At 44.0% G+C, this 27,093-nt stretch overlaps 1 protein-coding gene across 3 annotated transcripts; it reads right to left on the reverse strand.

Annotated features, from left to right (window-relative positions):
- On the reverse strand, positions 1-27,093 carry CD3E (CD3e molecule). Of its 3 annotated transcripts, XM_033919285.1 has the most exons (6): positions 26,963-27,093; positions 21,198-21,218; positions 16,680-16,928; positions 10,973-11,131; positions 5,530-5,576; positions 1-588 (listed from the first exon to the last, which is right to left on the reverse strand). In XM_033919285.1, the coding sequence occupies exons 1-6, from the start codon at positions 27,015-27,017 to the stop codon at positions 532-534; spliced, it is 588 nt and encodes a 195-aa protein (XP_033775176.1). In that variant the 5' UTR covers positions 27,018-27,093; the 3' UTR covers positions 1-531. The 3 variants fall into 3 exon arrangements, with proteins under 3 accessions (XP_033775176.1, XP_033775178.1, XP_033775177.1); XM_033919287.1 differs by lacking the exon at positions 10,973-11,131; XM_033919286.1 differs by lacking the exon at positions 21,198-21,218 and having other exon boundaries at positions 26,963-27,088.

Here is a 27,093-nt window from a genome sequence, read left to right on the forward strand (position 1 = left end):
TAGCCTTTTTCGAACCCTAGCAGTGGCGTACCAAGGACGGGGGGGGGGGAGGGGGGTCAAAAAAATGGTGGGCTGGGGAGGTGTCAAAAAATGATGGGCTGGGGGGGTGTGTAAAAATTGATGGGCCCCAGGTATCACACACCCTAGGAACGCCACTGGGGCAAGGGCCCCAGTGGTCCACTCCTTTCCACTGCCTGTGCATATAGAGATTCAGTATGATCTCAGATTGAACCAAGGCTATAAATGAGAATGTGTGTGCTTCCTGCCTCCATATCCACACTTATTTCTTAATAGCTTTGACTACTTCAGGGATAGACAGAGTCATTTGTTGGAAGAAGGCTAAAGTCTTTCAATAAATATAAAACATTAATTAGAAGCTGCACAGGAAGGATGTACTACGAAGGGGGGGGGTATTTATGCCAAGTCAGATGTGAAAGAATTCTCCCAATATCCTGCTGCTTCAGGTTGGGTCTTCCCTGAGAAAGAAAATCATGGAGAGGTGTGTCACTTCCAGCCTCAGCTGTCTGGTCCTTAGTATCCTCTGGAATTCAGACCATCATAGACCTCCCGTTGACCCTTCTTAAGTGGCTGTTCAGACACAAGAAAAAGACAAAAAGAAAAAAAAGAGGACCAGGCTTGAGTCTAATCACAAAGCTTTGGCAACAGTTATGTCTGTGAAACAAATTTCTGTAACATTAAGACAAATGTTATGTGGAAGTACTGACATCATGGATAGGGCAGGCACAAGAGATTTTAGTGTCCTAAGCAGCCTCAAAATTTGGTATGCCCTCTCTTCATTATCTTTCAGTGCCACCACAGAAGTTGACTGACAGCCATTGCCCCACATCTTCTTTGCTTACTGCCATTCTTCTACATCTGTTCCCAGGTCTTTTATGTCATCCTCCAGCTGTTGTTACCCCAGTCTCACAGTTCCCACACTGGCTTCAATCTTCCCCCCTCCTAGGCGACTTCATCTTAGGAAGAGGAGTGGCTGCAAAAGGTAGTGTAAGTGTGCTATAAGCAGATGGGTTGGGGGAGAGGGGTGAGGTGAGGTGACAGGTGTGCAAGAATGGGACAGAACAACAGAGGGAAAGCCAGACCTCAAATTTGGGGAGGGTCACTGGGCGGACACATAGTCTCTACATCTCCCAGCCCTGTGCCAACTCAAAATATTAAATACTTGAACTGGTGGGGATCCCCCAAGCCCCACCAGCTGCAGAGGTCCTCCAGTGGCAAGAGCAGATCCCTTTCCTACTTGTATCTATGCTGCTGCCCCGTCCCTGCGCATGCTCGGTTTTTGCAAATGTGCCAGGGGGAGGCTATTGTGACAGCAGTGTGTAGACCAGTGGTCTCAAACTTGCGCCCCGGGGGCCACATGTGGCCCGCCAGATACTATTTAGAGGCCCCACTTTGTCTACATTTTTTCCAGTCCCCAACAGCTACCTGCATAAGCACCACAACAGAGAAGTTGCACAGCCATACATCAGGCTGCTTCCTTCTCCTCTGCCATCTGGGGCCTGATAGTTATTTTTTTAATTTTATTTTTTATTCAATTTTCTATACCGTTCTCCCAAGAGAGCTCCGAACGGTTTACATGAATTTATTCAGGTACCTACACATTTTTCCCTGTCTGTTCCGGTGGGCTCACAATCTATCTAATGCACCTGGGGCAATGGGGAGGATTAAGTGACTTGCCCAGGGTCACACGGAGCAGCGCAGGTTTGAACCCACAACCCCAGGGGGTGCTGAGGCTGTAGCTTTAACCACTGCGCCACACACTCCCCCTTCAGGCCTCCAGGCCTCCATATAGCCTGCATGGCTTAAAAGAACAACCTGGAACCAAAGAGGCAGAGAAGGCTTGTACAGATGAGGACAGAGCTCACAGGGACAGGGCGGGGGCAAGGACAGAGTTTGTAGAGACAGGGTGGGGATGGAGACAGACTCTGTTTTCAGGAACGCCCATGATCCACCCACAATCTACCCTTGGCCACACCCCTTTTCAAATTTGCGCACTGCAACTGGCACACTTTTTTTTTTAAAGAATCATACTTTCCAAGTTTTGCACGTAACTTTTTAATTTTTGCCAATTAGCATCAATTATGAGGTGTTAATTGCCAATAATTATCACCAATTAGGCCCATTAATCAAGTGCACCAATTTGCACGCACAACTTAAGGCCTCATACACAGAATTTGGGGGTATTTGCTTAACTGAGAGACATTTAAAACATGGTCTAAGTCACAAAAACCCACCTACAGTCATCAGATAAGCACTGCAAAACACATAATACAGACCCCCACACACTACCCCAGTGTTCACCCCCCAATCCCATAAAAATCATAACCACACCTTTAAAATTCAGCCTCCAGACCATCATCACCTGACAGCCTGGCATAGGAAAGCCTAGTCATCCACACAGAGGCAGCTTAAGTCATCTTGGGGGTGGGTTAGGGACCCATGGAAAGGAGGCCCCCATGCCTATAAGCCCCTGTAATCACTGCATTGATACTTAAACATGTTCACTCCCCTATACACCCCCAAAACCCTTTTGTACTGGCATATAAGTGGCTCCTGCAGCCATAAGGGCTATTGGGGTGGTAGATAAATGAGTCTAGGGGATTCTGGAGGTGGTTTGGGGGCTCACAATGACCTATAAGGGAGTTGTAGTGAGGAGAAGACATGGCACCCTTTTTGTGAAGTTCACAGCAGTGCCTTGTAAGGTACCCACTATTTAGGTGCCATGTCTGGGTGTTCAGTCCATCACTTTGCAGACCCTTCCCACGTCCAACAGGGCTTGTTCCAGGCGTTATTGACTTGGACGAAAAGTTGGATGAAAATGTGGTATAAAGATGGACGATTTAGTGACTTGAATGATCAGATCAGCAGGACGTATAGTTAGACGATTTTCGAAACAAAAAAATTTTGGATGTATTTTTGAAAAATGTGTCCTGGGCTGTTTTTTTACTTTGGACGACTTACGACTTAGACAAAAACGGACTTAGACATTCCTTTCTATTATACCCCTCCACGTGAACAATTCCAAAATGCCTGTGATCAATATCTTCAGCGGGTCCAGAAGAAGAATGGGGGAGAGAATATAGAATGACATGAAAGTGGGACAGAGTTAATTAAAGTTTTATGGGGTGTTTTGAGAAAGGGGAAATGAGTTAATGGGATGGCTCAGATAATGCTTATACAGTTACCACTCCAGTATATAAGAGGAGAATGATGGGCAAAAGAAGTGGAATTGAGAAGGGTTGGTTCTAGTAGAGGAGGGAATTGGGAAATGAATTTTGTGAAATATGAGACACATTGTTGGTTTTGTACTGATTGAAGATACAATAGACTCTCTGTTAACGGGAACTCAATTAATCAGAACTCTCAAGCAACCAGAAAAATAATTTAAAGAAATACTGTAATAGTTTGGTATCGTCTGCAAATTTTATTATTTCGCACTTCATCCCTGTTTCTATATCATTTATAAATATATTTAATAGCAGCAGTCCGAGCACCGACCCCTGCGGAACACCACTCGTGACCCTCCTCCAGTCCAAGTAGTGGCCTTTTACTCCTACCCTCTGCTTCCTCCCCCACCAACCAACTTCTAATCCATCTGTGTACGTCTCATTCCACCCCATGGTTCTTCAGTTTCCGAAGTAGGCGTTCATGGGGTACCTTGTCAAAGGCTTTTTGGAAATCTAAATATACGATGTCTATAGGTTCCCCTTTGTCCATCCGTTTGTTAATTCCTTCAAAGAAGTGCAGTAAGTTCGTAAGGGGAGATCGTGCCTAAAGAACTTACTGCACTTCTTCGAAGGAATTAACAAATGGATGGACAAAGGGGACCCCATAGACATTGTATATTTAGATTTCCAAAAAGCTTTTGACAAGGTACCCCATGAACGCCTACTTCGGAAACTGAAGAACCATAGGGTGGAAAGAGACGTACACAGATGTATTAGAAATTGGTTGGCGGAGAGGAAACAGAGGTTAGGAGTAAAAGGCCACTACTTGGACTGGAGGAGGGTCACGAGTGGTGTTCCGCAGGGGTCGGTGCTCGGACTGCTGCTATTAAATATATTTATAAATGATATAGAAACAGGGATGAAGTGTGAAATAATAAAATTTGCAGACCATACCAAACTAGCTGCTCGGACTAAAGAGGACTGTGAAGAATTACAAAGGGACCTGAATAAGCTAGGGGAGTGGACGACGAGATGGCAGATGAAGTTCAATGTAGAGAAATGTAAAGTATTGCATGTGGGAAGCAGAAACCCGAGGTACAGCTATACGATGGGAGGGATGTTATTGAGTGAGAGTACCCAAGAAAGGGACTTGGGGGTAATAGTGGACAAGACAATGAAGCCGTCGGCACAGTGTGCAGCAGCCGCTAAGAGAGCGAATAGAATGCTAGGTATAATCAAGAAGGGTATTACAACCAGAACGAAAGAAGTTATCCTGCCGTTGTATCGGGCGATGGTGTGTCCACATCTGGAGTACTGCGTCCGATATTGGTCGCCGTACCTTAAGAAGGATATGGCGATACTCGAGAGGGTTCAGAGGAGAGTGACACGTTTGATAAAAGGTTTGGAAAACCTTTCATAAACTGAGAGACTGGAGAAACTGGGGCTTTTTTCCCTGGAGAAGAGGAGGATTAGAGGGGATATGATAGAGACTTACAAGATCATGAAAGGCATGGAGAAAGTGGAGAGGGACAGATTCTTTGAACTTTCGAAATACAAGAACGAGAGGGCATTCGGAAAAGCTGAAAGGGGACAGATTCAAAACCAATGCTAGGAAGTTTTTCTTCACCCAGCGGGTGGTGGACACCTGGAATGAGCTTCCAGAGGGCGTGATAGGACAGAGTATGGTATTAGGGTTCAAGAAGCGATTGGACAATTTTCTGAAGGAAAAGGGGATAGAGGGGTATAGATAGAGGACTAATACACAGGTCCTGGACCTGTTGGGCCACCGCGTGAGCGGACTGCTGGGTACAATGGACCCCTGGTCTGACCCAGCAGAGGCACTTCTTATGTTCTTATTATATAAAAATGAAAATAAAATCAATTTCTGGCGGAAATTTAAGTGTAAACTTGGCACGTCACACCTGAGTACACCCATGCTTTGCCTACTACATGTCCAGTAGTTTGTCTGGAACAGTTTATGGTATGGCATAGTATGGGGTATAGTATTAGTTAGGCCTATTTTTAAGAGTAACTCTCAAGCAATCAGAAACCACATTTATCCAGCATCTATTAATTAATTCCCATGGGTGCTGGTTAACAGAGAGTCTACCGTACAATAAAATGGAAAGACAAAAAGAATGAAAGAAATATACTTTGCTACCTCACTTCATTACCAGAGCTAGCACTGGCTTTGCCATTTCCTACCACACAAATTATTCAGACTTGTCCTGTCAGGCTGTGCCTGATCCTCAAATGCTTATGCTTGTGCTGCCTCATATGGGATACTGATATAGTGACATCAGACCAAAAATGCTTTTTAAGAAGAAAAAAAAAGTATCTTTACCTCATAGTCTGGATTTGGGACAGGTGGAGGGCGCTCCTTTGAGTAGCCTACGAAAGAACAGAGCTTCATTTGTGAATTATATCTTGATACTTTTTTTTTCATTCATATCAATTTGATACTCTCCAATGACCCTGAAGCCCAGCTCTATAGTCTCTGTATTCTTATCAAACCAGCAGGTGTCACTGTCCTAATGACTAGAAAGTAGTTATGTGTTTTAATAGAGCAACATAATTACATAATAGATGAAGGCAGAAAAGAATAATTGTCCCATTCAGTCTGACCAGTTTTTCCCATCCATGTTGTAAAGACATATAATGTCAGCTGCCAGCCATAGATTGTGACTACCACTCTCTTAGGTAAATAAGCTTACAAGATCCCCAATTAGTTCACCCCTGGCACCCTGCTCTTTTCATAGCTAACCACAATGCTTTGAAATGGCTTTGTAACAGCTAACATGGCTGTTGCCTAAACACATGGCTTCTATGCTTCTCTGTGGTATTTCCAGACAGTAACCTCCCACCACCAACCTGCTCAGCCTATGTAAACTCCTGAGGAATTTTAGTTACTACTGCACTTGCAGTCTGACAGAGATAGCTGAATGTTGCCTGAAGCTTCTTATTTCTTTCAGCACCAATCTCTGATCTTTGATTTGGGGGGCAGGGCTGTTTTGTACCATGGAGTCCTGGTCGCTGAAATGCCAAATTCCTGCGCTGACTGCATATCCTGTCATCAGAACCTGCCTGGCTGACTAGGCTAGGGTTACCATATTTTCTTCTGCAAAATCCTGGACACATGACCCTGCCTTGTTATGCCTCCAGCCCCGTGTTCCACCTCCAGCCCTGACCAGTTCAGCCCCCCAGCCCCACCCCCCACACAGACTCCTCTCTACCCCCCACGAGCTCCACCCCCCATGAGGGCCCAGAGCAGGGCTGCCCAAGTCCGGTCCTCGAGATCTACTGGCAGGCCAGGTTTTCCGGATATCCACAATGAATATGCATGAGAGAGATTTGCCTGCACTGCCTTCTTGGTATGCAAATCTCTCTCATGCATGTTCAGTGTGGATATCCAGAAAACCTGGCCTGCCAGTAGATCTCGAGGACCGGACTTGGGCAGCCCTGGCCTAGAGCATGCGCGGATGTGTGTGATGTCATCCGCACATGCTCAGAGGCCCTCCAGATGTGGCCGGAGCTTGTTGGGGGCTTTCCAAAACCTGGACAAATGCCAGGTTTCGGAAAGCCCATCCTCTAAAAAGAGGACATGTCCGGGTTTTCCTGGACGTCTGGTATCCCTAGACTAGGCTGCTGTTGCTAGTGTTTGTTGCTGGAGCTTCAATAGGAACACGGTACTATAATACAAAGGGAGTGGAGGTGTGGCCTAGTGGCTAGAACTGCTGCCCCAGCACCCTGCAGTTGTGAGTTCAATCTCTGCCTGCTCCTTGTGACCCTGGGCAAGTCACTTAGGGCCAAATTCTGTAAGCGGCGCCTAATGATAGGCTCCTATTTCGGTGGCGCCCAACTAGATAGGCGCAGGCGTCTATCTAAATTGATTCAAAAGCCCAATTAAGCTTTTTAATCAGCAGTAATTGAATTAATTAATTAATCAGCAGTAATTAGGCGCCTAGCAAGAAAAAAGTGATTCTGCAATAAGGTGCCTCTAAAAATTTAGGCGGCCTTTAAAAAAAAAAAAAAAAAAAGGCGCTATCCACATTAGGCGTGGGCGTGGCTACGTGTTAGGCGCCTTGTTGCAGAATCGCTGCTCTTGAGCGTGCTTAAGCGCATCAGCTTGGCGCCTAACTTTCAGCTGTTCCTATTTAATGGGCGCCTCCAAAATAGGTGCCACTCAGGGCGATTCACTAAACAGCACCCAATTTTACTCGAATCGCGCTGAACGGTGCCTGATTTGGCGCCTAACTTTTGGGCGCTTCTTATAGAATTTGCTCTTTAATCCCTCCTTTGCCCTCCTTGTGACTCTGGGCACTACCCCAGGTTAGACCCCCCCCCCCATAGTTAGAGGTGACAGATGTCCTCGCGCTCAATTGACTAGCGCTCACTTGTCTTACACTCAATTGTCCGCGTGCGATTGTCTTCGCCTATGCAGATGACATTCAACTCCTTCATCCAATCGACACTTCTAATACTTCCGACATTAAAGATATTAACAATAAACTGGATTCCATAAACGACTGGCTCTACATCAACAAACTTTCTCTTAATGTTAACAAATCTCGTGGACTCTTATTCTCAACCAAAAATATTGAAGCCTTACCTGAAAAAATAGCCATTAAATCAGTTCCAATCCAAATGGAAACAAAAATAAAACTTTTAGGGGTTATTATTGATAAAGATTTATCATTCCACGATCACATCAGTTCTATAATAAAAACTTGTTTCTATAAACTTCGTATCATTCGCTCATTGACTTCAATCCTACAGACCGAATCTATTACAATTCTGGTTCATTCCTTGATCATTTCTCATCTAGATTATTGTAATTCCCTCTTTAACGGTCTTCCACAAAAAGAAATCCGACGTCTTCAATTGATTCAAAATACAGCAATAAAACTCATTTATAAATTAGGAAAATATGATCACGTCACCCCAATCCTGAAAGATGCCCACTGGCTTCCTGTGGCCCATCGAATTACTTACAAAATTATTCTCCTGACCTTCAAAATAAAATCCTCCCATCTGCCTTCATTTCTACATAAACTTCTCATCCCTCAATGTTCATCTCGTACCTTAAGATCCACAAATCAAAATCTTCTTCTGATCCCCTCCATCAAAAGCTTTTATTACACACGGAAAATAAATTTCTCTGTTACTGCCCCAATGCTATGGAATTCTTTACCACAACCTCTTCGTGATGAACAACAACTAAATAAATTTAAAACAGGCTTAAAGACTTTCCTATTCCGTGATGCATTTATTTCTGTTTAGTAGCTATCTCTCAGTCATCTTCAATCGTTCAACATCACAAATTTATTTTAACGACTTTTCCCTACCCAAATGTTGTTTTCCCATCCCCTCTTTCTCCCTTTTCTCTCAACATTGTAACTTTACCCTTCCATAAACCTCTTCCCTCACAATCAAGTTTGTCTAGTCTATGTTTTAATATACACTATTTGTACCTCTAAATGTAGAATATTTTAATTCCCCTTCCCTATTTTATTTATATTTTTATTGTAATGTACACCGGCCAGATATTTATTTGATGGTCGGTATAGTAAAACCAAATAAACTTGAAACTTGAAACTTGCACGCCATTGTCTATGAACCCATAGTTAGATTGCAAACCCACCAGGACAGAGAGGGAAAATACTTAAGATTTTAAAAATTTGCTGTTCACAGCCTTGGGGGAATCACTTCATAAAAGCAGTTAATAAATCCCAATTAATAAATAATAAGGGCGAGGTTAAAAAAAAAGTAACCTCCTAGAGTTTTTTGCTGTTTTCTCAGCAATCGCTTGGAATTTCAGTGAAATTTTACAGTTTTATTTGTTGTTACTATGGGCTCTTTTTATCAAGGCGCGCCACGGGGGGTTAGTGCGTCGGACATTTCATCACGCGCTAACCCCCGCGGCAGCCTAAAATCCTAACGCCTCGTCAATGGAGGCGTTAGGTACTAGTGCGGCAGGCGGTTTAACGCGCGGTATTCCGCGCGTTAAACCGCTACCGCGCCTTTGTAAAAGGACCCCTATGTTTATGTGCTGAGTGGGGTGAGATTATCTTTAAACACGGTGAAGATGCAGATTTTTTTTTTTTGTCATGACCATTCGGTGATTTTTGTGCATTCCAAACTATTTGCACCTATTTTTGGCCACAATCCAATACCTGACACAAGCTTTTGAAATCGAGCACCATTACTCAGCATGCAGGTAAGTGGATTGTATATTTTTGGACGAAGTGTTTTCAAACAGTGTCAGTGACTGAGAAATTTAGAGACATGCTGAGTGAGGCTTGATCTCGGCTTATGGTCTCTTAAAAAATCTTCTCAGAGCACTTAAAAAATTCTTCTTAAATCTATGCACGTAAAGTCGCCTGTTTTTTGCATTTTCATATGCACTGTAAAACTTCCATTATTCGGAAAATAAAACCCTGGTACACACAAACTCCACCTAAAGCCGCAAATAGTCACCGCACTCCAGGCCACTGCTGCCATTGATCTGGGAAAGCCTGCAAGAGGGACCGTATCGACAAGGCTGTTAAGAACTTCCCAAAGTGACTGAAGGGCTGCGTTAACGCCGGAGTTGGACACTGTGCATTCACAGTGACTGCAAATGTCTGACACATTGTTGACTGTATCGTTTGAATGATGTTATTTTACTGTGTTTTATTGCAAACATTTTAAATGCACAAAAATCACTAGGTAGTAATGCTAAAAAATCAGAAACATCAACATAAGACATTTAAATGTTGTTTAATAGTAATACATAAGTATGGTGATTAACGCCGGCTTTTACAAAGCTGCGAGCCGGCGAGGTAAATGCTCCGACATTCATGGAATACTTATGAGCATTGGAGCATTTACCTCGCTGACCTGCAATAGAAATCTCCACCACGGTTTTGTGCAAGGAGCCATAAACAAATAAGATTCCTCTTTGAAATTCAAAGCAGTTGCTGAGAAAATGGTGAAAAAAAAATCTAGGGGAGTTAATTTTCTTTTTTCAACCTCACCCTGTAGACATAATGCTGGACTTCAGGTTTCTGTTAGAGAATGACACGATGACAAAATTCATCACCGTTCCCGTCCCCATGGATAACCGCAGGAAATAATCCCATGTCATTTTCTAGTGTCTATTTCAACCTCGGTCCTTCTACACCAGCATTCTTCAAAGCAAAACTTGTGGGTCAGTGGTTGTGGCCATTCATACTCTGATTCTTATGGGAGCCAAGGATAATAAAGCCATTGTGACATTACTGATGAGTTTGGCTCTTAGGCATTGGTGGAATGAGGCATTATGACGTCACAATATCTGCTCTGGATACCAGAGACTGTCATTCTTTAATGTCTATCTCAACCTCAGTCCTTCTACACCAGCATTCTTCAAAGCAAAGCTTGAGGGTCAGTGGTTGTGGCCATTCATACTCTGATTCTTATGTGAGCCAAGGATAATTAAGCCATTGTGATATCACTGATGTGATTGGCTCTTGGAATGAAGCATTATGACATCACAATATCTGCTCTGGATACCAGAGACTTTCATTCTGTAGTGTCTGTTTCAACCTCAGTCCTTCTACACCAGCATTCTTCAAAGCAAAGCTTGCGTGTCAGTGGTTGTAGCTATTCATACTCTGATTCTTCCCTCTCTTCTTAAAGAATGACATGAAGATGGTTTCCCGCGGTTATCCACGGGGACGGGAACTGTGATGAATTTTGTCACCGTGTCACTTTCTGTATCTTGATGGTCAGCCATCAGGTCTGCATTCGTTCTGCATTTTCCTTACCTTTGGGTTTGCTTCCATGACTTCCTGCTCCCTCATTTCCTCCCTTCTTGCTTTTGCTGCAGTAATACACCACTAAGATCACTCCAAGTGTGATGAGAAGGTCCGCCACCAGGATCCCTATTACTGTCCAAGTTTCCATTTCTACACATAATTCACATACTGCAAAAGGAGAAGTTGTTGGTAGTCAGGAAGACGGTAAATTGGAGTTCCACTAGGACTGGTGAAAGTTTTCTGGCTACCCTGAATTTGGTTCAGAATTTGGTTCCTCTCAACCCCTAGTCAATACCACTGCAGATGTCCAATATGTCATCATTCATCCTTCCCTCTGCTGCTGAGGCCTCCACCACTAACTTGCCTATTCTGTACCTGAAATGTTCATTGCTCAGTCATCTTGCTACCTGAATATGGGTACTCTGAGTTACCAAATACTCACAGTCCATGGCAACGTAACATAACGTAAGAATTTATTTCTAAACCGCAATTACCTTAAAGTTCAATGCGGTTAACAAGAGATTAACTACAAAACATACAGTAAATCAAAATGATGGATACATTAATATTAAGAACCAAGGAACTTAGAGAACAAGAAAGTCTTGAGTTGTTTCCTACAGTGAAGAGAAGAAATAGATGAGGATGAGAGCTGCTGCTGAAAAGAGAGAGTTCTATCGTGATATCTTTTATACCTACAGCCCTTGAATGGTTGAAAAACAAAGAAAGCTTTGGTAATACATGAATAATGCGAAGAGGAACAAAACAAGTCTGTCATCTAAGAAGGGACTTGACCCATCAGTACTTTATAATGAAGATATCCCAATTTAAAAAGAATTTGTGCTTGTCCCAGAGGAAAGAAAGAGGGTGTCACAGCATCTCAAAGACTGGACATATGTAGTAGCCCACTGATTAGAATGACTGTGAGGAATAGAGGAGAGGATCCAGGAGTGTCACAGAAAAGGGCAGGAGTGGGCACCTCAAAGGGGGCAGTAGCCTCTTACAGTTTGTTACCTGGGCCATGCCATCCATGAAGAGAAACTCTATAATGCATATTCAGAGAGTTGGATTTGAATTAGATAATAACATGGGGACAAATTTGTCCCTGTCCCCACAGGAACTTAATTTCCCTGTCCCGTCCCCATGAGTTTTGTCGCTGTCCCTGTCCCATTCCTGTAATCTCTGCCTTAACTGCACAAGCCTTGAAAACTTATGATTTTAAAGTGTTTGAGGCTTCAGCAGATGAGGACGGAGCTTAGGCATTGGTGGAATGAGGCATTATGACATCACAATCTGAGCTCTAGAATGTTGCTACTTATGATTTTAAAGTGTTTGAGGCTTGTGCAGATGAGGACAGAGCTTAGGCATTGGTGGAATGAGGCATTATGACATCACAATCTGAGCTCTAGAATGTTGCTACTTATGATTTTAAAGTGATGCTTGTGCAGATGAGGATAGAGCTTAGACATTGGTGGAATGAGGCATTATGATATCACAATCTGAACTCTAGAATGTTGCTACTTATGATTTTAAAGTGTTTGAGGCTTCAGCAGATGAGGACGCAGCTTAGGCATTGGTGGAATGAGGCATTATGACATCACAATCTGAGCTCTAGAATGTTGCTACTTATGATTTTAAAGTGTTTGAGGCTTGTGCAGATGAGGACAGAGCTTAGGCATTGGTGGAATGAGGCATTATGACATCACAATTTGAGTTCTAGAATGTTGCTACTTATGATTTTAAATGTTTGAGGCTTGTGCAGATGAGGACGGAGTATGCAGGAATGGGGCAGGTGCAGGAACAGAACTCACGGGGACAGGATGGGAAAATGAGTTCCTGTGGGGACGAGGAAAAATTTGTCCCCGTGTCATTCTCTAATTTGAATTATGGACCAGAGAGAGAGGGGCACAACCCCCCACCCCCCACACACTGAAAATTACAGAACACACAGCTGACAAGAGTTGAACATCATCAGTGTCAAGTATTACAGCTAAAATTTAAAAGGATACTTATAAAACTAAAACCTTTCTGCAATTAAAAAATAAGAATATAAATTGAAAAGAAAATGTTTACCCTTTGACTTAACTGTTCTTTCATCCTCTGTTTTCATCTTCTGGCTTTTTCTGACTTCTGTAGCTTTTTTTTCTTTCCATATTATTTCTCCAACTGTCCTTCCACCTTCTTTGGCACTTCTCTACTTTTTTTTACTCCTCTCATCTTTTTGCATCTCAGTTCTCCCTCTCCCTCCCCCTCTCACCCAGCCATCTTTCTCTTAAGCCACCAATTCCATGCTCTCTCCTTTCCTTTAATTTTTCCTAGCTTTCTAGCTACCTCCTTTATACCCCTCTCCCTTTGTGCCACATTTGTAATTCCCTCTTCTCAACTTTTTCCCCGCCCTTCTCACCCTCACGTTCCTTATATCATTCTCTCACTCATTCACTATGTTCCTTTTGCCTTCTCTCAGCTGTGGCCTCCATCTATCCCTTCTGTTCTCTTGTCTTTTTCCTCCTCTCTCTCTTCTTCTCCCCCCCCCCCCCCTTGTGCCTTTTCTGAGTGGCTCTTTTCTACCTTCTTCTCCTCCTCCCCTGGTGCCCATTTTCCACTCCTCTCCCCAGGCTGATTCAGCTCCTTGGATCTTTCTTCCCTAGTGCTGGCAGCAGGTCCTGGAAGACCACTGTTGGATATGGCAGAGTTTACTACAGCATCTGAACTGTGTGAGAACACCTGGTAGCAGTGGCATAGCGAGGGTGAGCGGTGATAGGGGTGGGGGGTGCCCTCTCCCACACTCTTCCCCACCCCCTACTGTGCAGGCGTGCCCTTTCCCTGTACCTTTTTTTTACCTCGGCGTGAGCAGCCGCCAACTTGCTGCCCATGTCAGCTTCGGCACTCTCTCTGATGCCACTTCTTAGGTGCGGGTCCCGAAAGTGATGTCAGAGAGCGTCGAAGCTGACATGGGCAGCAAGTTTGTGGCTGCTCGCGCTGACATTAACAAGGTAAAAGGGAGGGGATGGGGCATACACATGGCAAGGGGAGGAGTGGGAATGGGGGCAGAGGGGAGGAGGGGTGCCAGCGCCTCGAGCAAGATGGCTCCCAGGGCGGACCCTCCCCATCCCTCTTACTACACCACTGCCTGGTTGAATACTATGCAGCCCTTCTGGCACATCCCAACTTTCTAGGTGTCTCTGACCTAGGACTAGATTCACTAAGCCCATGGATCCGATCCGATCCGATCCGTGGCCGGGGGACTGATTCAAGAAGTGCCCTCATACAAATTGGGGCGATCATAATCACGCTCCCAATTGACTGCATGGATCGCTGAACAGCGATCCCGACGCATGCACAGACCATCTTCTTTGCCTGTAGATGGTCTTTGCACGCTTACAGAGCTTTAGATTTTTATTTTTTTTTTTTTAATTTCAATCATCTTCACGAGCCCGTGGTTTTAATCTGCTTTAAACCTGCGGGTTAAAACCATGGGCTCGCACTGCGGGGAAGGGCAGGAGAGTCGGGGCAGAGAGCAGGGTGGCAGTCAGAAAGGACCTGAGCGACTGGTCCTCAGTCGCTTATTTTATGATCGGCCAGCCCAGTCGGCGTTCCTCATTTTTTTTGTGAATCGCTGCCTGCTTACATTTGCATGCCGTTCCTCCTCATTTGCATGCGCAGATCGGATCGGAGGCTGATTGACACCAAGGTTAATGAATCGGGTCAGGGAACAAGCGGGTCGCAAAGTGGTCGGGATGCAATCGGTGTCCTTAGTGAATCTAGTCCCTAGTCAACTACAAGCTGCAGCTGAAGGGGATTCTTCAGTGCCAGTAGGCTACTACTGCCCTTGGGCCATGCCTGCTTTCAGTGGCATAGTAAGTGGGGGTGGTCCGCCCCAAATGCCATCTTGATGAGGGTGCATGCACTCATCTTCCTCTCCACCCACCCCCGCTACCACGCGTGTGCGCTGCTTCCCTTCTCTGGGTACCTCTGTAACATTCCTAGCAGTGAGCAGCATTCGATACCGCATTGGCAAAACATTTAATAAGAGTATTTAAAATAAATTTAAAAATTAGATAAAACTGGAAATGCGCCAAATAGTATACACCACCGCCCGTAAAATGATCTTTTCTGTTGTAGCTCCTACACTTTGGAATTCCCTCCCCATCAACCTTAGACAAGAGCATTGTGCCTCAAAGTTTAAATCGGGTCTTAAAACGTTCCTCTTCGGTCCTAGATTCAATCTCATTAGGTTATTCTCTTTCTCCCTTTTTCTTTCTTTTCTCTTTTTCTCTCTGTTTCTCTTCTTTTTCTCATCTTCCCCATCCTCTTGTTTTTTTCCCTTTCCCAAGGCCTTTATTTTTAATATAATGTATCCACTTTCCATTTTCCCTTATATATCTAGTGGTATTTGTTTATTGTTGCTTAGTCTGTGTAAATATCCCCCTTTCATTTTAATTTTGCAATAATTTTTTTTTAATGTAAACTACTTAGCTTTAAATAAGCGGTGTATCAAATTTAATAAACTTAAAACTTGAAAATAGAACTACTTAATTAATAGTAAAATAAATTTTAAAAAAAGGTTTAAAAATGGTTTTGTGCTCCTGATTTCAGATTAATTCTCACAAAGGCCTGATCATGCCAGCCCTAATTCCACACTTTACAAAGGAAAAAGGGAGGTGGGGGGGGGGGGAAGAAAAAATGTAAACTTCAAAGTAGAGATTGACACAGGGACAAATTTGTCCTTGTCCCCGCAGGAATTCAATTTCCCCCATCCCAACCCCATGAGTTTTGAAGCTGTCCTTGTCCCATTCCTGTAAGCTTTGCCTTAACTGCACAAACCTTGAATACTTATGATTTTAAAGTGTTTGAGGCGTGTGCAGATGAAGACAGAGCTTAGGCATTGGTGGAATGAGGCATTATGACATCACAATCTGAGCTCTAGAATGTTGCTGCTTATGATTTAAAAGTGTTTAAGGCTTGTGCAGATGAGGACGGAGCTTAGGCATTGGTGGAATGAGGCATTATGACATCACAATCTGAGCTCTAGAATGTTGCTACATATGATTTTAAAGTGTTTGAGGCTTGTGCAGATGAGGATGGAGCTTAGGCATTGGTGGAATGAGGCATTATGACATCACAATCTGAGCTCTAGAATGTTGCTGCTTATGATTTAAAAGTGTTTAAGGCTTGTGCAGATGAGGACGGAGCTTAGGCATTGGTGGAATGAGGCATTATGACATCACAATCTGAGCTCTAGAATGTTGCTGCTTATGATTTTAAAGTGTTTGAGGCTTTTGCAGATGAGGACGGAGCTTAGGCATTGGTGGAATGAGGCATTATGACATCACAATCTGAGCTCTAGAATGTTGCTGCTTATGATTTAAAAGTGTTTAAGGCTTGTGCAGATGAGGACGGAGCTTAGGCATTGGTGGAATGAGGCATTATGACATCACAATCTGAGCTCGAGAATGTTGCTACTTATGATTTTAAAGTTTTTGAGGACAAAACTTGCAGGAATGGGACAGGGAAAGAGGTTGTGAGGACGGGATGGGAAAATGAGTTCCTGTGGGGGTGGGGAGATATTTGTCTCCATGTCATTCTCTACCTCATAGAACATAAGATCATAAGAATTGCCACTGCTGGGTCAGACCATCATGCCCAGCAGTCCGCTCACGCGGCGGCCCTCCGGTCAAAGACCAGCGCCCTGAGAACTCCTTGTCTTTCATTTACTTACCTTTGGCTTTTAAGTACAGTTTTGCTTTCAGTGGTGGAACATTGCCTTCATATGAAACCGTACATTCGTATAAGCCATTGTTGGACTCGTCAAAGTTCTGCAGAGTAAATGGTTTCTCCTCCTTGTGATCAAAGATACTATTTTTGTGTTTTAATGTGATCTTATTTGGTTTGTTAGTGTCCGATCCCAAAGGGCAAGTCAGAATCACAGACGTTCCAGAAATGCTCACATCCACTGCTTGAATCTTTTCTGAAGTGAGGAGAGAATGAGGTGTTAATTTTTTCCTCGATAATTTAAAATAATAAAAGTGAAAAGTCTTTACTCTTTTTATACCCCATCCCTAGTGTTTTTTCCTATCCTTCACAGTTTTCTTCTCTTCCCAGTAGGGAAACAACAATTTTGTAACTTTTATTCCCCTATGTTCTTTCCCAATCATTCCAGTTTTGTCTGTATTGTTAGTCTGTATTGACCCTGTTTCTTTTTGTGTTTTTTTAATTAATCGTTCTATCCCAATTTAACTGTTATGTAATTCGCTTAGAATTTATTAAGCGAACCATTAAATCTAAATAAACTTGAAACTTGAAACTTAAGCATCCCAACACGGCAATGAAGTGAGGAGGGACAGAAAGCAAGAGAGAGGAAAGCAGCTGAAATGAACTCAGAGGAAGATTCTCAAAACTTCCCGTGCCCAGGGCAGGATTAAGCTAATAGGCCAAGTAGGCACGTGCCTAGGGCCCAAAATAGTCAGGGGGGCCCGATGAAGGAGGGCATCCACATTGGTTTTTCCAAACAGCGATGGACCCCTCCAGCATCGATCGGCAATGCGGGGCCCCCCCAATCGGCAACATGGGCCCCACCCCGATCAGCAATGCGGCCCCTCCCCCCCCCCATCGACGGAAAGTAAGACAAGCAAGCAACGCGGGTAAGAAAGGCAACGGGAACTGTAATTGTGCAAGCAGTGCTGCTTGCCCAAAGCTTCCCTCTGATGCAACTTCCTGTTTCTGCCTGGGCACATGGTGGGGTGGGGCGGGGGGCCCCAGTGTACTTGTGTGCCTAGGGACCCTCGATAAATTAATCCTGCCCTGTCCATGCTGTTAGCTGCCCATGGAGGTGCCTATTGGTGCCTAATGCTACTTGGGACATGGTTTATGCTGGAAGTGGCCTTAGGTGTTCTTAGGCACCTGTGTAGCTGCAAGATAGGCACCCTAAAAGTAGGTCTTTAAAACTCTAGCCTACCTTTAGGGCACCTCTTTTTATAAGTAGCCCTGATTCAGCACTGTTGAGTGAATGACACGCGATCGGTGGCCTTTTTTTTTTTTTAGGCGGCCTTTGATTACAGCGCTGTGTATAGAAATTGACCTCCTACTGCGCGCCAATCACACTTAGGCGCCCATTACAGAATCATGCTTAGTGGCGCCTAACTTAAAACTTAGGTGCCAGTAATATAGGGCAGGGGTTAAAAGCCTACATTATAGGCGCCTAAGTCCTTTAGAGCAGTGGTTCCCAACCCTGTCCTGGAGGACCCCCAGGCCAGTCGGGCTTTCAGGCTAGCCCTAATGAATATGCATGGAGCAGATTTGCATGCCTGGCACCTCCATTATATGCAGATCTCTCTCATGCATATTCATTAGGGCTATCCTGAAAACCCAACTGGCCTGGGGGTCCTCCAGGACAGGGTTGGGAACCACTGCTTTAGAGAATCGCTCCCAGAGGTGCCTAAGTCTTTCTCCACCACTAAATATGGTGACAGGACAAAAGCGCGCAGACAACTCAGCGCAAAGACAATTGAGCGTTAAGACAAGTAAGCGCAAAGACAACCGAGCGTAAGACATTTCAGCGCAAGACAATTGAGCGCAGCAACTACTCAGCGCCAGACAATTTAGTGCTTGTCTTGCGCTGAGTTGCTGGCGCTGAGTTGTCTTGCGCTCAGTTGCTGGCGCTGAGTTGTCTTGTGCTGAGTTGCTGGCGCTGAGTTGTCTTGCGCTGAGTTATCTTGTGCTGAGTTGCTGGCGTTGAGTTGTCTTGCGCTCAGTTGTCCCGCTCGTGCACATTTCGGAAAATAATTTGCGCTAAATTGTCTTGCGCTCACTTGTCTTAATGCTCACTTGTCTTCCGCTCATTTGTCTCACGCTAAGTTGTCTCGCGCTGAGTTGTCTGCGCGATTTTGTCCGCGCGTGATTGTCTTGCGCGCAATTGTCTATGAACCCTAAATATGCCTACTTTGGCATTAGACACTGTTAGGCGCCACGTGATAGGCGCCTCTCTTTTGTAGAATCATGCATAAGAGGATAGGCGCCTGTCTCCCAATTAATTCTTTAATTGTGATCTTGTTAAAACTCATGAAGTCAATTTACTGATTAATTAAATTAGGCACCTAACTTTAGGTGCTTATCTTTTTAGGCGCCAATTACAGAATCCGGCCCTTAGTGCAACACTAATCAGAGACGATTTTTAAAAGTGGCATATATAGAATTGAGCGTCGAGTGAATAAGTGGGCAGATGGCCCAGTGATCAAAATGCAATTCAAGAGAGAAAGGGTGGGGACCCCACCTCAGGCCAGCTAGGACGGGAAGCGAGGGGGTGGTTTTCCTAGTAAATGAGAGGAGGGAAGATGCTAACAAGCTCTGCGCACAGATGCCCTCCCAGAGCCGGTGTTGCCTGTATGAAAAATCTTTCTAATCAGTGGCGTAGTAAGGGGAGAGGGCAGGAGGTCTACCCTGGGCACCATCTTGGTGCCCCCTCTCCTTTCCAACCCCCCCTGCTGTGCACGTGCGCCTCTTCCCTTCCCTTCCCTCGTACTTCTTTAATTTTTCCCCCGTCGCAAGCAGTATCACGAACTTGCTGCCCACGTCGGTGCTGGCTCCCTCTGATAACAACTCCACACTCTTATTGCATAAAAAATTCCAATGAAAAACAGATACCGAAATCCACAGAGAAAGAAAAACAAAAGAAAAACAAGTGATAAAGAGGACCGGAAGGGGTATCAGACAACCCGGCACTCAAGAATGGAGTGCTGGGAGCGAATCCTCATGTAACCCCACGGAACCTCCACCACCTAATTAATTATATATAATATGTTTTTTTTCAAACTTATAGTAAGATATGCTTAGCTGCATTGCTCATTTCTTTCGTGCTTATTGTGATTGTTTGGATTGCTGTTGTTGTATATCAAGTAAACATTACTTAGCTTTAACTTTCAGCTTGAAAAATCATTCCCCTGAACGCCAACGCGTTTCGATGTCCTTTATCAAGGCGACATGGGGAGCTGAAAATCAAAATCCGTTGGATGTTTGTACTAGATTCAATGTCCCCTAAGGGGTTAAATGAAACGTCCGATTGGTTAGCTCAAGCTGATCTCTAGGCTGGCCTGTTTTCTTAGGCAGTGGTTTGAGGTAGGGTCCCTTTAAGAAAGTTCTTTGGGTAGGAGGGTGTTCCCCGGATGAGCTGTCCAGGTGGGTGGTATTTAAATCCCAGAGCGAGTCTGCCTCGGCGTGCGTTTGCAGCCGGTTGGTGGTATACAGTGTATGTTCAAATTTAAATGTAAGCAATTTAGGGTTTTGATGAGGGGGGTATCTGAATTAGATTTGCAGAGCTCTCATTTTCGTGATTATAATGGTCTGCTCTTTGATTTTCAGCTCCCCATGTCGCCTTGATAAAGGACATCGAAACGCGTTGGTGTTCAGGGGAATGATTTTTCAAGCTGAAAGTTAAAGCTAAGTAATGTTTACTTGATATACAACAACAGCAATCCAAACAATCACAATAAGCACGAAAGAAATGAGCAATGCAGCTAAGCATATCTTACTATAAGTTTGAAAAAAAACATATTATATGTAATTAATTAGGTGGTGGAGGATCCTCTCTGTCCCCACCCATCCCCGCCAGGATCCTCTCCTTCCCCACCCGTCCCTGCCAGGATCCTCTCCTTCCCCACCCGTCCCCGTCAGGATCCTCTCCGTCTCCACCCATCCCCGCAAGGAATTACCTCCATCCCCGCCCATCCCCATAATAAGCAGCAATTACTTCTGACAGGATCATCAATTCCACAGTTTCTTTTGTGTTTGGGCTGCTGTTTTCCTTGTGGAATCTCTTTGGTGGAACCCTTTTTTGTTTTCTGTTCAGGTAATTAACTTATAAACCCCCTCTTTTACTAAGGCTGACGTGTCCATTGTATTATATGGACGAACCCTGCTTCCAAAGCCTTCCATCCCCGTGGGAGTCCCGTTGGCCAGAGGGGGGTCCCCATGGGAGTCCCATGGTTTAGGGGGGATTCCTGCAGGACTCCCACGGGACCCACGGGATTCCTGCGATCCCCGTTCCCATGCAGACCTCTAGTCTCAACCTCTTCCTTCCACCTGTCTTTCCATCTTCATTTGTGCATGATGGGGAAGCCCAAGACTTGATCAGGTGCAGGGTACAGGCATAAGACAGTAAGAGGGAGTATAAAAGAGTCTTTCGTAAGCAGAAAGTAAGCCAGAATTCAGAAGAATAAACTTCAGGCAGAGTGAATTCTCTCACCTTCTTGAGTCAGGATCCAGCCTAGAAGCAAAGAGTAAGACAAAATGGCAAGGTCTGGTTGATTGATGTCCTTCCAGCTGGTTTTAATAATTCTCCTATTCTATGTATCATTTTTAAAAAAATTAATATTGTCACACTAACTATGACAAATTGCAACCTGTAACCTGTTCTGAACTCCTCCGGGAGAACGGGATAGAAAACAAATTAAATAAATAAACAATATGAACACAAATAGATATATAAAATACAGTGGTATCTTGGATTACGAGCATAATCCGTTCCAGGAGCATGCTCGTAATCCAAAATGCTCGTTTATCAAAGGGAGTTTCCCCATAGGAAATAATGGAAACTCGCTTTGATACGTTCCCACCCCCGAGGCCAGCGGCGCTGCTCTATCCCCCCCATGAGAACCGGCATTGCTCCCTCCGAAGGCCCCCCTGCGATCCGGCACACCCCCCCCCCCACGATTCAGCACCCCCCCCCCCTGCTGCGATTGGGCACCCCCCCGCCGCAATTGGGCACCCCCCTGCCACTTCTTACTGTCATCTGGGCGCCGGCACCAGCATGTCCTATGCGTTGGTGCCGGTGCCTGAAGATCGGCCTCCTCTTCTTGCTGGGCCTTGAGCATCTGCGCATGCTCAAGGCCTGCGAATTCACGCCGGTGCCGGTGCCCAGATGACAGTAAGAAGTGGCAGGGAGTTACCCAATCGCGGCAGGGGGGGGTGCCGGATCGTGGGGGGAGGGTGCCGGATCGCGGAGGCGCCGCTCGCAAATCGAGGCACGCTCGGTTTCCGAAGCGCCGATTTTCGAATGTTTTGCTCGTCTTGCAAAACACTCGCAAACTGGCGCACTCGTAAACTGTACTACAATATAAACTAATGAAGGTGAAGAAAGGTGGAGAAACCCTCAGAGGGTTAAACTTTTGTAATATAAAATATTCATGTGTGAACATTTTCACCCTGTTTCCTTTGATATCATATTAGCAGTACAAATACTACACCCCAAACACAAAATCCCAAATTTACATTTTATGCCTCATTTCTGCCTCCCCGCTTTAAACAGAACTTAAAAAGTTTCATAAAGGTAGTCTAGAAATATCAATATTGGTCGATAAATTTAGGCTAGGGCAATTTGAGGACAGTATTGCCTTCTAGTTTGATTCTGAGCAGAAGTGGTATCTGAGAAGGACTAGGGAGCGTCTCTGCATTTTCCAAACGAGAAGTAACATTTTTCTTTTTTTGGAAATCAATATGGGGAAAAAATTAATATGGTACTCGAGGTCTCGATACCATTGTCTTATGATGTGGTCCTATTCGGGACATTGTTGAAAGTTAAGAATCCAATAGACAGTTATAAAAGCAGACTGTTTCTGATAATGACAGGGGTGGCCATGCAATTGATACAAACAACTGGAACAATTGGGAAATCGTAAAAATTGTAAAAAAAAATAAAAAATGGGTTCCATTAGAGGTATTTATTAAACAAAAGACTGATTGATTGATTAACCTTTTATTCCCTGATGATTTCTACACACATCCAGGGAGGGTGGGTGGGGGGGAGGGAGTAAAGTATTTTGTTTACTATTTGTTCAAAGATAAGTGCTGTTATTTGTTTTATCTGACTGTATATTTGGCTTGTGCTTTGTATAAGTTCTGAAAATGAATAAAGATTTTTTTTTTTTTTTAAAAAAGGAAATGTAACATTCAGAGTACAGTACAGGGATTCAAACAGGGATTGGACAGATTCCTGAGGGAAAAGGGGATCGTGGGGTAGCGAGGGAGGTGCTGGGGTGTTGCATAAGTATAGACAGCTCACCAGGTCGTGCAGGTGCAAGGCCGGAGGGTTAGGACATTGATGGGAAGATAGGACTTCGATGAGAAACCTAGGGGGCAAGGGGGCCCCTTCTGGTGATTAAGGCAGGTCATGACCTGTTGGGCCGCTGCGGGGGCGGACTGCTGGGCGGGATGGACCTCTGGTCTGACCCGGCAGAGGCACTGCTTATGTTCTTATGTTCTTATGCAGATACAATCTAAAGAGCAAAGCTAAACAACAGCAAACAAAGAGCTCACTTGGGAATTTGGCTGAAACTTTCATAAAATAATTTTATATAAAGGGTTTGAAGGAGAGAGTTGCTAGGCTTCTTGCTTGTTGTACTATTTTGTTGAGTTATACGAGAGGCCAGGGGCCACTGAAAAGTTCTCAGTCCAACCAAGAAGGATGATGTAGAGCCATGAAACTTACAAGTTATTCCACACTTTTGCTTCAATGAGGCAAATGCATCTAGTACATGGGCACAAGTATAGGGACCCAAGCCATTATGACATCACCAATGAGATTGGATCTTAGGTATTGGTGGAATGAGGCATTATGACATCACAATAGGAAGGACTGCTGAAAAGTTCTCAGTCCAACCAAGAAGAGGATGATGTGGAGCCATGAAACTTACAAGTTATTCCACACTTTTCTTGACACTTTTCATATCATGGAATAACTTGTAGGTTTCTTGGCTCCACATCATCCTCTTCTTGGTTAGATTGAGAACTTTTCAGCGGCCCCTCCTATGTGGAATATTTAGGTAGGGTGGAAGAGATATAAGGAAGTGGGGTTGGGACTATATTATGGTTTCTTCCTTTATATCATCAATAAACATGTTAAAAAGTAAAATATAAAAATAAATTACATCCCTTCAATTTTAGTGTTTTAGATAGAAAAAGAATTTCCCATTGTTCCATTATTTTCTTTTTTTTTATTTTTTATTTCTTTATTCATTTTAAAGCCATAAGTAAATGCAAAATAAAATACAATCATATAATTCTATGAAAGCACTTAAATACAATTACAATTATAATCTATGACATAAAGATTATCTCCCTCCCCCCCAATAATTATATCTAAGAACTACACTCATTGAGAACTCAAAAATACATTCCAACCCACCCACCCTGGACATGTATGACCAAAGGGCATAATCGGCAATCACTCTTTGCAAAATTTTGTCAATGGTTCCATTATTTTCTGCTTTAAAACCCAAAGCTCTAAAATACAGGGTATCTTGAAAAAATGGGACTCCCCCCAACATTTTTCCAAATAACCCCAAAACAAATTTACATTATTTACAAATTATTACTATTACTGACAGGTGTTACTGTAATATGCTGTAAAAACTGGATGAACTTTGTTTTTTTAAAAAAATGACTGTCATTGAGGAAGTGGCCGTTAAGATCTGTTTTAACAAAATGGCATTTAGCCAAGAAGATGAAGTTGGAATTAATTTTTTTGTAACAAAATAAGACATATTCTCATCTTATTCTGGACATAGATGATCCCCCTTCCGACAATTAAGTTTTTCTTCGCTCCCCTCTTCTCCCCCTCACTTTCAAGGCCCTCCTTATTAAGCTCCCTCTGAACCCCTTTTAACCTCTCTATGTAAGTCGCCTAGAGTCTGAATAGGTATGATCGACACCCAAATGGAAGATTAGATTAGATTAGATATGACATTCCTAACAAAGGTTGAATCAAGTCTTACTATGAAACTGTGATGGGTTCCTATGAGTGTCGGGCGCAGCGAAGGCCATTCAGCGCGGTTCTCTGTGCTACAAACTGTTAGCACAGTTTAATAGAAGAGGGGGTAAATGTTTAAAACAATTGCAAAGTATTTTAAAAACTACCAGGGGGTGCTGAAAAGTTCTCAGCCCAACCAAGAAGAGAATGATGTGGATATGGTTCAATCAAGGATGTGAAACAATGTAAAAAAAAACATAGAATTTTATTTCTGCAAATTGGCACTTATTGAAATAAGATAACACTCTTTTCAGCTACAGTGGCAAAATAACAGTTTGTTATATCTTTTGCTATGGCATATTTTTGTCCGCCATTGTTTTGACTCTAGATGTGTGGCAAAAAAAAAAAAAAAATCAATTTATTGTGGAATGTATGGAAAAGATATTTTCAATAAATAGATATAGAGAGAGAAAGCACTACATATTTTAATTATTTATGCAACGTAAACAAATAACTATGAAAATCTCAAGAGCTTATAGCATTTTATTAGGAAAGAAAAGTTTTGTGCCACATTAGAAAAAGATATAACGATAAAAATAAACAGAAACCCGTAGAAACAGAATTCTACTCTCATAAGAACATAAGCAATGCCTCTGCTGGGTCAGACCAGAGGTCCATCATGCCCAGTAGTCCGCTCACGTCCAGGACCTGTATAGTATTCTTCTATCTATACCCTTCTATCCCTTTTTCCTTCAGGAAATTATCTAATCCCTTCTTGAAGGGAAGGGGTAAAACGCGCACCTCACGGACCTGACGGACCTCGCGGATCTAAACCCGCACGTCCTTAAAAATCTGAGGTCCGTGCCGTTTGTAGTTAGTTTCTGGCTCTGACAGTCCTCGGTGACAATTTAGTGCTGACGGATCCGTCTCAGCATAGGGAGGGGAAAGTATTAGGATCCTTCAGCGCTACAATGTCATCGAGGTCTGTCAGAGCCGCGGACCTCAGATTTTTTAATTTACTGGGGCTGCAGGAAACCGGTTTAAAGGATTCGTTTTAGAGCCGCTCCGGCACTAGTCTCTGGCTCTAGTGACAATTTAGCGCTGACGGATCCGTCTCAGCATAGGGAGGGAAAAGTATTAGGATCCGTCAGCGCTACAATGTCACCGAGATCTGTCGGAGCCAGAGACTAGTGCTAGTACTGGAGCGGCTCTAAAACGAATCCTTTAAACTGGGTTCCTGCAGCCCCAGTAAATCGGCTCTGACAGACCTCGATGACATTGTAGCGCTGACGGATCCTAATACTTTTCCCTCCCTATGCTGAGACGGATCCGTCAGCGCTAAATTGTCACCGAGGTCTGTCAGAGCCAGAAACTTAACTACAAGCGGCACGGACCTCAGATTTTTAAGGACGTGCGGGTTTAGATCCGCGAGGTCTGTGAGGTCCGCGTTTTACCCCCTTCCCCTTCTTGAACCCCGATATCGTGCTCTGTCGTATCATACCCTCTGGAAGCGCATTCCAGGTGTCCACCACCCTTTGGGTGAAGAACTTCCTAGCATTGGTTCTGAATCCGTCCCCTTTTAATTTTTCCGAGTGCCCTCTCGTTCTTGTAGTTTTCGAAAGTTTGAAGAATCTGTCCCTCCCCACCCTCTCCATGCCCCTCATGATCTTGTACGTCTCGTCTCTTTACTGCCAAACGAAGCGCCTTCTTTTGTACCCTCATATCCCATGGGGTTTTTCATAAGGTCATGAACGAAATGAAAGGCGACACTATTACCCTGTTTTCACTATTGCCAAGATGGGTGGCCAAGCTGTGACCTTTGTTAGATCCCCTCTACTTATTCAATTGGCAAAAGGCTTACGATTTCTGTTTGAAAAAAAATGGGTGGTATATCAAATAACCTGAGCTTGAAATCTTGTTTGAGTCGCAGACAGATGTGCTAAACCCCTGGATATCATTGGGCCTTTTTGCCTTTAACTTCTAGCAGCTCCCCGTGGATTTGGGGGCTACAGTTTTGGGGGCACAAATTGCTCAACCTTTGCACGATTTTTTTTTTCTCGGACCCCCTCTTCTTCAGTCCTCCCTGTGCCCTTTCTTCTTACTTGTTATTATTAGTGGCTTTTTTTTGTTTGTTTGTTTCATGCTCTCCTTCCATTTCCCCTTATTTTTGCTCTTTGTCCATTCTGGATGTCTCCTCCTCCCCCCCCCCCCCTCCCTATCTCTCCCTTAACCCCACCTGAGGCGAGATTCCGGCTCACACTCACCCGGCCAGAACAATAGTGTGAGAAGCAGAGCTGGATGCCATCCCGGCGGCTTCATGGTACCTCCTCTTTGCCTCTCTTTTGCTTTTTTGGAGATGAGTGAAAAACCCCTCAAGCAGGCAGCGCCGCGCAAC

Source organism: Geotrypetes seraphini, chromosome 13 (assembly GCF_902459505.1).
Source record: "Geotrypetes seraphini chromosome 13, aGeoSer1.1, whole genome shotgun sequence".
Classification (NCBI taxonomy): domain Eukaryota; kingdom Metazoa; phylum Chordata; class Amphibia; order Gymnophiona; family Dermophiidae; genus Geotrypetes; species Geotrypetes seraphini.

Bases quoted from the DNA above. Each gene is read 5' to 3' on its own strand.
- CD3E (XM_033919285.1), bottom strand. From the start codon at position 27,017: ATGAAGCCGCCGGGATGGCATCCAGCTCTGCTTCTCACACTATTGTTC. The intron at 16,929-21,197 runs GTGAGAGAATTC...TCCTCACTTCAG, and splicing joins CTGGATCCTGACTCAAGAAG to AAAAGATTCAAGCAGTGGAT. The intron at 589-5,529 runs GTAAAGATACTT...GTGTCTGAACAG, and splicing joins TCCCAAATCCAGACTATGAG to CCACTTAAGAAGGGTCAACG.